Consider the following 12,714-nt stretch of genomic DNA (forward strand, 5'->3'; position numbering starts at 1 on the left):
ATAAAGTAAAGTAAAGTAATGAAAAAAGAAAGAAAAACAAAGAATAAGGAAAATAAAGTTAACTTACGTAGAGAGTTAAAAAATGTGTGTTTCATGTTTTAAGTGTACTGTGTGTGTGTGTGTGTGTGTGTGTGTGTGTGTGTGTGTGTGTGTGTGTGTGTGTGTGTGCATGATGTGTGGTAGTGGTATGGGCTCAGGTAGCAGTGGCAGCAGTGTGCAGTCATGATTGTGCCGGACTCATAACCAATCGGAGGACGTAGTAGGGGCAGTCCCTTAACCAATCAGGACGGGGGATTGGAGATTAGCTATGATTGGTCTGTCATAACAGGAACCAGTGGAATAATATCATTGCTTGACACAAAGGCATTGGAAAACGCAGAGATTAGTCTCAAATTACTCCACTTACCAATGGGTATTATGACCTTTCTCCAAACCCAGCAGAAAAAAAGAGACGTTTTTTACACCATTCCTACCAACAGCAGCCAGTGGCGGTTCTAGACCAATTTTACTGGGGGGGCAGGCTGGGGCCAAGGGTGTTGTCAGAGGGACACATTCAACCCTGACAAAAGAGACTGAGAAGGTTGAGGACCGGCTGAGAACTAACTGGCAAAACATAAGTGCATCCCTATATACTAGACATATATACTAGACATATATACTACTGTGTACTACATCAAAATGCAGACTGACAGCAGCTGTTTGGCTGTTTACACTCAACATGAGTCCCTTTGCGCTCTAAGGGACTGGAACCAAGTGCCACACGCATGTGTTCCGCCTGTAACATTGGCGCAATACCAAAGCTTTTTTTATTGTATAAGATTATCTTGGTGTGGAGGGGGGGCCACAAGGGGGCCCAGGTTAAGTTTACTGGGGCACTGGCCCCTGTTGGCCCCTCCCCAGAACCGCCACTGACAAGGACACAAAGCCACCAACAACTGCATAGTGGAAACAGAGACTAAAGACTAAAGCAGGTCTACATCATGGAACAGATGACAGCAAATCTACAATTGGAAAAATACTTTTTTATGCAAAGATGGAACTGCGTATTTATTTGGATATGTAACCATGCGATATGCATGACATAGCTGAGCTCAGCATAGAGCGTGGTTATATAGGTGGCCCTGACCCCTGCTTGAAATGTCTGTCAGTAGATTGTGTTATTCTTTTTTTTTTTTACCACTCATTTGTATTATTAATATATATATATATATATATATGTATATATATATATATATATATTTATGTATTCAATTTATATATACATTTTCATTTTATTTATTTCTTTATTATAATTTTTTTCTTTCATTACATAGGCGGTAAGTAATGTAGAAACTGTGTGTCAAACTGTGAAAAATCAAAATAAACTTTTGTTATTACTTGCCAGGTTATACTGCCTTACACTTCTGGTTTAGAGTTACAATTGGCTTTCGTCTGCCTGGAAAACAACTGGGTAAGTCAAAAGAATCATTATTTCAGTGCTGTATAGGTAACACTTTACAATAATGAAAGAGTTTTCTTAGTGAAATAATACTTAATTAAGTAATGCATGACTCATGATGAATTTCTGTATGAATTAATAATTAATTCCTGTTGTTCACCATGAACTAATGATCCTGTTTCTATGAATTCATGTAATGACAACGTGTTTAATACATTCTTAGTTAAGGTATGGTAATTAACAGTTACTTCATACATCAGTTCATATATGACCAAATTTGCTTGAAATAAAAGGTTTTTTTTTTAGGATAATTTCATATGAACAGCCTTTCAGGCTGAATTTTTAAACGTCATATTTCTGAGAACAAACTGAATGGTGTGTGTGTATATATACATATACATATATACACAGTATATACACACGTGTGTAAATACTGTATATATGCATATATACAGTGTATAAACACACACACACACACACACACACACACACACACACACACACATATGTATGTATGCGTGGGTGTGGGTGTGTGTGTGTGGAGTGGTGTTTATGTGGGTTCAAATTTCATGGTCATCCAATAAATTACCTATTAGCAACCACCCTGCTTGCGAGAGCAACTAAAGATCACTTCAGTTTATCAGCGTTCACAGACATGAACATGACTGCAGAGAGCCACAGCATCCCTCTAAGCGATGGGAACCGGATTCCACTGCTGGGACTCGGCACCTATGGGGACCCCAGAACGGTACAAATACAGTTGATTTGTTTTTCTGGATTTGCATGGATTTATAAAGTCTTATCTACCAAAAAGGACTCTCTGTATGCAGGAGTGCTGGTGTTTATGGCTTTCAGGAAGTGGATAAACATTAACAGTTGTTTAAATAGTCTGTTTGCAAACAGTAAAACATACTGTATCTTTGGACTGACTGCAGCAAACCAGGTCAAATAATATTTACACTTTCTGTCTTTCAACAGACGCCGAGAGGTACAGCACTTGAGTGTGTCAAGCTGGCCATAGATGTGGGTTACAGGCATTTTGATGGTGCTTTGGTGTATTTCAATGAGCATGAAGTGGGTCAAGCTATTAGAGAGAAGATTGCTGAAGGAGTTGTGAAAAGAGAGGACATCTTTTACTGTGGAAAGGTAAAACACGTGTTGCTTATAAGGTACTATAATTATTATCATATATATATTTACATTTGATCAGTTTAAACAATTTTATAAAAGGATACCATAAAATATGTGTCGTTCTTTATATGCTTTTCAGTCAGTGTTTTATGTAGTTCTGTGATGTCTTCCTCAGCTCTGGAATACCTTCCATCCACCAAAGTTGGTGAGACCAGCCTTGGAGAGGACTCTGAAAACCCTGAAACTGGACTATGTGGACCTCTACATTGTTGAGCTTCCTATGGCCTTCAAGGTGACTTTTTAGTTCACACCAATATAACAGATGATTTATCATAATCTGTCCTTACAATAGCAATGGGCACAGTGTTGATGTTTACTTTTGATGATGTCAAACAAGATGTTCTAAATGAAGAACGGCCACTTGAGCCTGTCACTTATTGACTAATCATAACCAAACAAACAGTTCCATTTTTTTGTTATGTATTAAATACTAAACAAGACACTAAGACCACTTATTTAAACATGTATATGTATGCAGGGTATGGGGGATAAAAGATTGAGTGTTGATTGTGGATGATGCCGTTTGAAAAGACTAGACAGCGATAGTTTTTTTTGCTCCAGACTTAAAAACTAGAACAAGTGCCCCGGTCATTTTGACATTTGTTTACCTTGATCATTTACAACAATGATTTTTGTTTATGCCAGCTGCAGCTAAAATATTCAACTTCTGTCAGTAATTAAGAACCACCAAAGTCAGATTTTGAAATCTGAGTATGAAGTATGAAATCTTGCCGTTAATTGTTAAAAATGTCCTTATTTTAGCCTGGAAATGAGTTCTATCCAAAAGACAAGGATGGAAAATACATATACCATCACACAGACCTTTGTGCAACATGGGAGGTGAGTTCAATTGAGTTCACAGTGGAGTTTTATGACTACACTTTTCTCCTTGTTTTCAGATTGTAATGTCTTTTTTTTTTTTTCTCAGATCAATATATATATATTTTTTCTGGGTAACTTTGATTCACAGGAGAAGAAATTAGTTGTACTTATAACTTTAAAATATTGAGCACATTAATGATGACAACAAACTAAGATAACAGCACCTATGTACGTTTGATGGAAAAATGTTAAACCAATTTCAATACCTTGAATACCATTTATTTAACACAAATAAGTCATGAGGAAAAGGACAATAGAGTGGAAGTGTGTGCAAATATTCAGTCACAACTATATAAAAGGTTTGATTGACTGAAATAGAGTTTTACAAACACATGACATTCAATTTAAAGCTCCTGTAAAGAACTTTTGGTTTGTGTTGATTTTGGCGCCCGCTGTGGACTAAGCAGTTACTCTTACCCCTTGGCTGATCATGTCCTCTATATGTCTAAGAAGAGTTATCTGGAAAAAAACTCTCACTGCTATCTATTAGCAGTCAAATCTATAACTCATTGAGAAACTTTACTGTGGGCGTGGATTTTGGCCATGGAGCGACTGGCCTGAATCCAGCCTGTGGCCTCTTTCCTGCATGTCATTCCCCCACTCTCTCTCCCTGTTTCCAGCTCTAACCACCGTCCTCCCCTCTCTAATATAGGTGCAAAAGCCCCAAATATATAACTTTGTGAAACTTTACTGCGGAAAATGTAAATGGATACTGACACCTACCCTGCAGCCATGGTTTTGGACATAAAAAACTACTACAAATAAAGAATGTATCATAGTGCTGATGGTCTTGTTTGCTTTTGTAGGTCATAAAGAAGCATCAGTATCAATTTAACCATCTGCATGAAAACTCCTGACAGGTGCTTTAACTACTGGTCTTATAGAATGAACATCTTACTCAGGTTAGCAACATACCTTTAGTTATCTCTTCTACAACCAGAGCAACAGGCTAATCTTTCTCATGCTTAAGTCATGTTTGTAATGTGTCATAAATGATGATACTAAAGATAAACAGATGGAAATAATCAACTAGTAGAAACTTAGGACATGGTGAATGATAGTCATTCAAACCTCAAGGCTGAATCTAGAAAGCAGCATCAAGGTCATCGTCATAAACAGTCCATCTGTGTTCAAAGGTCTGATGTTTTTTTGTACTGTGCTCCATATTTTTCTCCACTATCTCTGTCTGCAAAGATAATCACCCTCAATCTCTGAGACAATGTCAATCTTTTTCTTTTTCAACAGGCTTTAGAGGCTTGCAAAGACGCAGGTCTGGTTAAATCTCTGGGAGTCTCCAATTTTAACCACAGGCAGCTGGAGCTGCTGCTGAATAAACCCGGCCTCAAGCACAAGCCTGTGTCTAACCAGGTAACCTCCTCTTTAGTTACCTGCCAACAGAGAAAACAAGTACATACCAATAGAGTATCTTTCTTTAACCCAGATAGTATTCAATGTTTGTCTCTCTCTTGTCTATTTCCATCCATTTTTATCCAGGGTAGCAAGATCACAGGGCGCACACTCTGTCAGATATCTTTGGCCTAATTGACTCTTTCTCTGACTTACCTGTAGGTTGAATGCCATCCTTATTTCACTCAACCCAAGCTCCTGGAGTACTGCCGCCAGAATGACATTGTGATAGTCGGATACTGCCCGATTGGCTCCTCCAGAGATGCATCCTGGTATGTAAAGAAAGGTTTTTCATTATAGTAGATGTGATACTTTTGAAGTGAAGATGGCTGTAAGATGAGGAATTAATCTTTGATGATAAAACAGATTAATGAATATGTATACAGCAACAAAGACAATGTCATAGAATGAAGACTGACACAAATAATCAAAGTGTAATAGAAGAGAAGAGAAAACTCCATATTCAACACGTCAGCTTCATGACACTACATCATTACTGCTCACAACAAATCCTCATAATCTAAAAGAATTCAGTCCAGGCATCATTTATTTTTTCATCTGTCTCATGTTCAGGGTGAATTTGAAATGTCCCCCTCTGCTGGAAGACGAGCTGCTTTTATCCCTTGCAAAAAAGTACAACAAGAGCAGTGCTCAGGTGGCTCTGCGCTTCAATGTGCAGAGAGGGGTCGTAGTGATTCCCAAGAGCTTCAGCCCTGAGAGGATCAAACATAACTTCCAGGTGGGTTAACTAAAATCTCTTTACCTTAATAAAGTGTGGGTCTGCTGTACACAGTCAATGCATTTGACAATTAGACACATTGTGGTGCTGAATTGAAATGTATACAGTTTTTAAAAGTTGACTTAAATCATTTTAAATAATAAAAAACACATGTGTTCCAGATATTTGATTTCTCACTCACTGAGGAAGAAATCAAAGCCATCGAACTATTGGATAAAAATATCCGCTTTGTGGAACTGCTGATGTAAGTATAAACTTTTACAGGGAAATATATATCATCAGATGAGGGTTGAAGCTAATAATAATCTAGTGCAATTGAAAGCATTTCCTAATAGGGTTTTTTGTTGTAAAATGGAGAAACAGAATTACTATATACTATAAAACTATAATAAACTCATAAATAATTATCCTCCCTTTTATAAATGACTACTCTTACACGTTTTTGTTGTTCTTGTTTTTTTTCTCACACAGGTGGAGTGACCATCCAGAGTACCCATTTCATGATGAATATTGAATGTTGTATATTGCTCAGCCTCCTCCCTTCAACCACTTCCGTTTATAAAGGTGCATTTTCACAAAGAACACTAGAGGGCTCCAGCTCGCAGGGAATGAGAAGAACCAATAAAAGGAGACTTCAGGGGGTTCACAACAGCTCAGATTTCTGATTACAAAGTTACCTATACTTTCCTATGAGCTTTATTTGTGACTTATATCACACTCATAAATTGTACAGAGATGGTTGTGTGTTATAACAGATTTTTAATGCTAACCTGTTTACTGTATTACTTTTACATCAATACAAAAGGAATACATTTCATATCAATCCAGGTTAGTCTTTAGAGTATATTTGATATTTATCAGCTACACATGTCCACATTGTTAATATATTTTATTTTGGTTATCATATTTGCAATAACACCAACTTTTAGTAATTGTTATATGTACTGTTGGATTTATTAAAATTAACAAAATATGACTTTTATTAAACTTTTGAATGTGTCATTTCTGGTCTTCAAGTAAGTAAAACTACATTGAGAGCAAAACACATTTTAAGCTACAAAATATGACCAAAGCACTTTACCATGTTCGAGGTTAGGCTAACAAAACAAACAGAGATATGGAACACTCAGGTCCAAAAGAAAGTTTAAAAAGGAAATTAAAAAAAAAAATCTCTTAGGTGGGATGCAAAAGAGTTTTCATTTGTGAGGGGTGTATTTAAGTGTGCTAAATTAAATCAGTGTGAATGTGCTGTTGGAAGACATTGGGCATCTTTCAATGCTAAAGCAAAAAAGGATACAGATGTGTTGAAAGTTAAGTGTAATTAAAATCAGTTATGGTGCAATTTTAGTGTTTGAATAGAACATTATCAAATGAACGACAAACTTTCAATAAAAACCTTCAATAAGACACAATCAAATGAAAACAGACTATATCTGAGAGAAGGTGTGATCAGAGCCACTGTGGAACATTTGAAGGTGACGTATTGCAAAATGTGATGCCGCTAATGAGTATTGCATGTGTTTAGTTTAAACTTTTTTTTTCTTGTTTTTACAAGCAATGCACACTCTGAGGGATTTGAGTTTAGGCATCTCGTTTTAGCATACAAGTTTTATCTCCATGAAAGCCAATCATTGACTCTTCAACTGTGATAAAGTTGCATAATTCACGTTAACAATAGCTGTCAAAATCAACCTTTCGGGTGATTAATGAACCTTGTTTAATGCCTGTGTGATATTTTCACAACACATATAAGTATATGCACGAAACACTCCCAGCTGAGCTCTCTTTGTTTAGTGAGCACACTTTTTTTTCTGTGTTACAGAAACTGCATCATAAGCCAAATGTCCGCTAGTAAACGTTAAAAACATGAGAACTACAGTTCAAAATGTTCCACCAGACTTTGTTATAAGTAGCTGCAGTTTACTCTGAACTCTATGTTTCTTGTTTGGTCAGAGGGGGCAAATGAGTTTTAACAGCTCAAATCTGCTATCACAGTGTTGACACACCGTGTAATCTTTGTGTACACACCCCTTACCTACTTTACCACAGTGGACAGTCAGAGGGTTTTCAACACAACACTGAGAAAGAGCCATCAAGCAGATTTTTTCAAGTTAGTTTTTGTGTTAATAGATGTTTAATGTCTTATTCCTCTAATGAGACGACATACCAATGAAGTTTACTCTATTCTCAGGTATCTTATCTGACAAGGCTGCTGTTGGATTAGGTTTTTATATGTTATAAGGAAGTTGGTCACTTGACTTTACAGACACTTAAAAACAGAGACAGAGTGAAGGTGTATTAATCTCCCAATCAAAATATCTGATACAGTTTTTTCCAATTGCTTAAACTTTGCTGCTCTATTTTTATGTCTCATTTTCTTAGGACCAAGCTGATAACTATTAATCATTAACATGTCCTGTGATAGAGCCCCCCCCCCCCCCCCCAGTGTCTGCACAGCTAGAGATTAATTTTTAACTTCAACTTAAATTCCAGAAGATCTTTTCCTTGAGGCTTTTGCACTTCACATTTAACAGCGTAGTTTATAGTGAATGTCAAGCTAAGGTTGATGCAAAGAGACAGGGTGGAGCCTCAATAACAGACTACAGTCTGAGCAGTGACCTGTGACCACACAGACACAGAACAGCAGGAAACCACAGAGACAATTGAGACATACAGTTCATTAAAGAGTCCTTTTCTCTGTTTCCTCTGCTTTTGTCTTTTGTGCCTCTAGCATGACAAATGGTCTACAGGAGCTGGTAGCTAAACATCTCAAAGACTAGAATAGTTGAAACACTTTTGTAGAAAATGATGGGACACTGAAACATCATAATTACTAAATAGGAACAATTTGACGTTGAGTGTTGATATGAGAAAGAGACTCAAGCGTTTTTTTTGTCAATAGTTGGACCAGATGATCAAATCTCTCATGTATAAACATTTGGGACATGGCCAGCACATTAACTCAGTTTAGCATAGCTGTAAAACTGCTAACAGATGCTAAAAAGGGAAAAAAGAAACCTTCCAAATGGCAACCCTTTGGCTTACTGACATGTTATTTCTACTTTTTTCAAGTTGGACCAGATTGTGTGGTGTAAAAACAGACTTGCTGGAGGTGGCCTCAAAGTTATCAGTCTTACATTACATTTCAATCTCTCAAGACAGCAAGTATAGACATGTTTCCCAAAAAGACTGACCAGCCTTTGAAATCAAACACAGCATATACAGTTGTGCTCATACGTTTACATACCCTGGCTGAATTTATGGTTTCTTGGGTAGTTTCTGTTGTCTTTATGATATAAAAAGAGTAAACACAGTTGTTTGATAAAGTTTTTGCTTCACTCAACCACTAACCATGAGTGAAAAAAATGTTTTCTCTAGTCATTCATATTCTCTGAAAAATGGCCAAAAAAATTACAAATTCTGCCAGGGTATGTAAAGTTATGAGCACAACTGTAGATGAAAAATGTAATGTGGAGTTTTAATTTTATCCATCAAACTGAAAAATGTGACATTTGGGGATGAGTTTGCTACCGTCTCCAATGCCATTAAACAGAAAATACCGCTTGGTGATTGGTTGCATCACATTGACATGTTCTGTAAAATCTGTTGTATAAGACGCATCTAAAATTCCTCTTTTTCATCTAATAAGTGAGCTGCATCCTGAAGACTCAATGTAAGCAAGTGTGTGACTATTTCAGGATGTGAGAGGAGGTTTAACACTGGAAATCTACTGGGGAAATATATGGAAGGCAATTCCAAGAAATATCAGGTCCAGAAAATATCAGGAGTTAGGTGCGTCAAAGGAGCTGAACTTACTGTATGTGACCACTTGTCACAAAATAAAAAGACTTAATATTTTTCTTGGCTAATGAACTATTACTGTATTTTTCAACGGATTCAGAAAAACGTAAACAGGTTTGTTGTTTATACATTGAAAGTCAAAACTGCCCCAAAACAAAAGTCAGGCGGACGGCTTTGTGGATGTGTTTGTGTCTTGAATTATAATCTGATTTGAGGTGGGGGGTTGGGAAGTTTACAATAAAGAGGGACATTATCCTGAAAGATTTCAGACAGGAAAAACAGTCACCCCAACCCCCCCCACCCCCACCTCCATAAAGACCCTCTGGATTGTGACCCTTCTAACAAATGCCTTGAACCGGGCCGCTCTGGACCCCTGCGGTGGGAAAATGTTCTGAATGGGCTACTTGGTTTGTGAAGAAGGAATAAAGACTCTTTTGGGAGGGGGGCTGAATTAAGAATGTGTGGGCCAGGGGCTTCATGAAACAGGATTGATGTTTTAATTAGAATAAGTCAGAAAAAACAGATGAAATATTGGAGGCTCTTACTGAGAATTTGGATGACCAAATTTAAAATTCAAATGTATGCAGATGATGCATTTTTACATCTTTAGGTGATCATGCAACCACCTTCAGTTATATTTGGGATCTTTGCACATGTGCATAGCATACACATGTTCATACTTGACCAGCCTCTTCCCTCCATACTACTCTTCTTGCTCTCTGGACAGCAGGGCCCTGGGAGAATGTGTGTGTCAAAAGGTTACGCAATCAGCCCACCACGCTGAGACAGCACAGACCTCTAGTGTGCTTTGGGCAGTGAGTGTGTGTGTGTTTGTGTGTGTGTGTTTGTGTGGGGGTGTCTGAATGGAATTGGATGAAGGGGAGAGGGAGGGAAGGGTCGTCAGAGAGGGGCAACTCAGAGGGAAAACCTCACTGCGAGCTGCACCAAAGTTTTTCAGTTCCTCAGATCTCCACCCCTGCATGAATGTTATTCAGTGAAACCTGAAACGGTGCCACACTCTCGTCTTGAAACTGCTGTGAAACATGAAAGGTGAGTACCACTGAATATTGTGATTTTTTTTTTTCAAATCAGTGATTGATAAATTTAAGTATTACTATGTATGAAATAGCACATATACACCTTGATTTTGTATTTGCATTCCCATTTGTTAGAATGCTCCATAAAAGTTGATGTTTTAAAGAGTCTCTTGCATGCAAAATTTTCTGAGTGATCTGTTCTGCACAAATTAAACATGCAGGTTCTGTCCTGCTGATGAAAGGCCTGCAGTATTTAAATATCACTACTATAGTGACATGCAAAAGCTGTGTAACAAGAAATCAAAATCTGGCTTTTGCAACATAAATTATATATTCAGTTCATTTTAATGCACCAAACTGTATTCCATGTATCTAATAATGCTGTGTATGCTGAAATATCAGATCAAATATGACCAGGTGTACTGTTGACCTAAAGACAGAGCAGCTTGTACAGAATCTAATTCATCTACACATGAAAAACTTAACAAGAATGAAAGTTATTTATCAGAGAAAACAGCTCATGCAAATGTGCACATAAAACATTGATATAGTTGCAATCTCAAGGATCTTGTACATTTAATGCTCAATATTTCTGACACTGCAAGTTAGGATTTAATTAAAGGTTCATGAATGAATCAAAGGCTTGGTGCAGTGTTAATACACAGCTTATGTTTTTGCATTCAAATTATGCTTTCTGCACAGCTAGTTTGAAAAATATAACTTTCATCTCAATCAATAATTATTCAACATCCTGCAACTGTAAATCTATACTGTAAACAGGTAGATGTCCTTGCCTTATATAACTAACCCAGTTATGTATTGGCCTGCAATTAGCAGACTGTGGGAGCTTGAGAGAGTACAGGACAGTATGAATATGTAACTCTGAGCTGCACGTGTTTCGAATCGATGCCAGATTACTGCCTTTGTCCACGAGATGCCACAAAAACCCACAGGCTCAGGCATCCTCCGGCTGTTGTTTTATTCCTATATGGATATCATGAACAGGACTAACAACTGGCTGGTGCACCAGAGTACTCATTGTTGGTTTTTCAAGTACAAACTTCTGCCAGTGTGCAATTAGGGTCACTCAGACTGGCTGAATGGTGGCATAGGTTTTAAACTGTGATAAACTCTTTTGAATAATCATCAGCTTTCAATCATATTATTGGTGGTTTACAAAAGTTAACAAGCCATCATATAAAAGGCCCGTAAAACCCAGACTTGAACTGATTTTGCCACACCTCTGAGTTGATTTCAAAACAACAGTGCGATAATAGCTGTAAAAAATAATGATTTACAGGACAGTGTGACGTCACTAATGGGTGTGGATGTACTGTGTGTGCAACAAAACACATTTCATGCCACAACTTTTGTGATGCAGGCTGCAACACTTGGGTAGGTACAGTGAAGCAGTACTGAGCAGGCTGGGGTTAAAGGTCAAGAGTGTAAGACTGAGGATCTGTTCGCAGAATTGTTCTGAAAATGTGATTTTTATGAAATCAAGTTTAATTCAAAAATCGGTATTAATAAGTTAATATGTCACAATTTGATCTGGAATTAGGAATAAGTCATACATTTCAACTGATATTAGATAGACGTTTAAATGTGTTGTTGATAAAATAATAAGGCGAATGAAATTACACAATATTATAATGTAATATTCATGTAAACTATTCACATAAGTCATAATTTTGTTTTCTTTATTATCACCTAAAAATAAGAGCTGTGTTTTATTTTTACATTTAAATCAGCTTGTTATTTCCAAAGAGGAGATACTCCATTTGGCCCACATTAGGTTCTTCTTTCTTTAAACCTAGAAGAAAAAGGTGGAATAAGCAGCTGACTGCAATCTGCAACCTCACCACTAGATGCTGCTATATCTTGCATGACTGAGTCCCTTGAAGGACCGCACCATCAATTTGATCATGAAACTCTGTTACCTTTTACAGAAGTATTATTCTGTCAGTGGAAACACTTAAATCCTCGGTGTCTCTGAAGGGAGCTTCCCTAAGTTTGAGAAAATTACATGGCATTACATGACGATGGCATTACAGTTTATAAGTTATAACCAGTGACGTTTTAAAACCTGGATGTAGTCTCAGTGTTATCATCCGTTGGTTTCTGAAGAGGGATAATGAAGCTCCAACACAGCGACTGCTGTCAGTCAAATCAGACACGCCCCTTAACTATGCCTAGTTATGAATAACTCTTAGCTTTCT

The 12,714-nt window shown here is 37.3% G+C and overlaps 1 protein-coding gene across 1 annotated transcript; it reads left to right on the forward strand.

Annotated features, from left to right (window-relative positions):
• The first annotated feature begins 1,400 nt into the window (after positions 1-1,400).
• LOC117814771 (aldo-keto reductase family 1 member D1-like) lies at positions 1,401-6,447 on the forward strand. The gene is made up of 10 exons (XM_034686280.1): positions 1,401-1,450; positions 2,035-2,186; positions 2,417-2,584; positions 2,745-2,861; positions 3,392-3,469; positions 4,757-4,879; positions 5,081-5,190; positions 5,492-5,657; positions 5,819-5,901; positions 6,129-6,447. Exons 2-10 carry the CDS (start codon positions 2,094-2,096, stop codon positions 6,169-6,171), a joined length of 981 nt encoding a protein of 326 aa, XP_034542171.1. The 5' UTR covers positions 1,401-1,450; positions 2,035-2,093; the 3' UTR covers positions 6,172-6,447.
• Positions 6,448-12,714: the final 6,267 nt, after the last annotated feature.

Source organism: Notolabrus celidotus, chromosome 6 (genome assembly GCF_009762535.1).
Source record: "Notolabrus celidotus isolate fNotCel1 chromosome 6, fNotCel1.pri, whole genome shotgun sequence".
Classification (NCBI taxonomy): domain Eukaryota; kingdom Metazoa; phylum Chordata; class Actinopteri; order Labriformes; family Labridae; genus Notolabrus; species Notolabrus celidotus.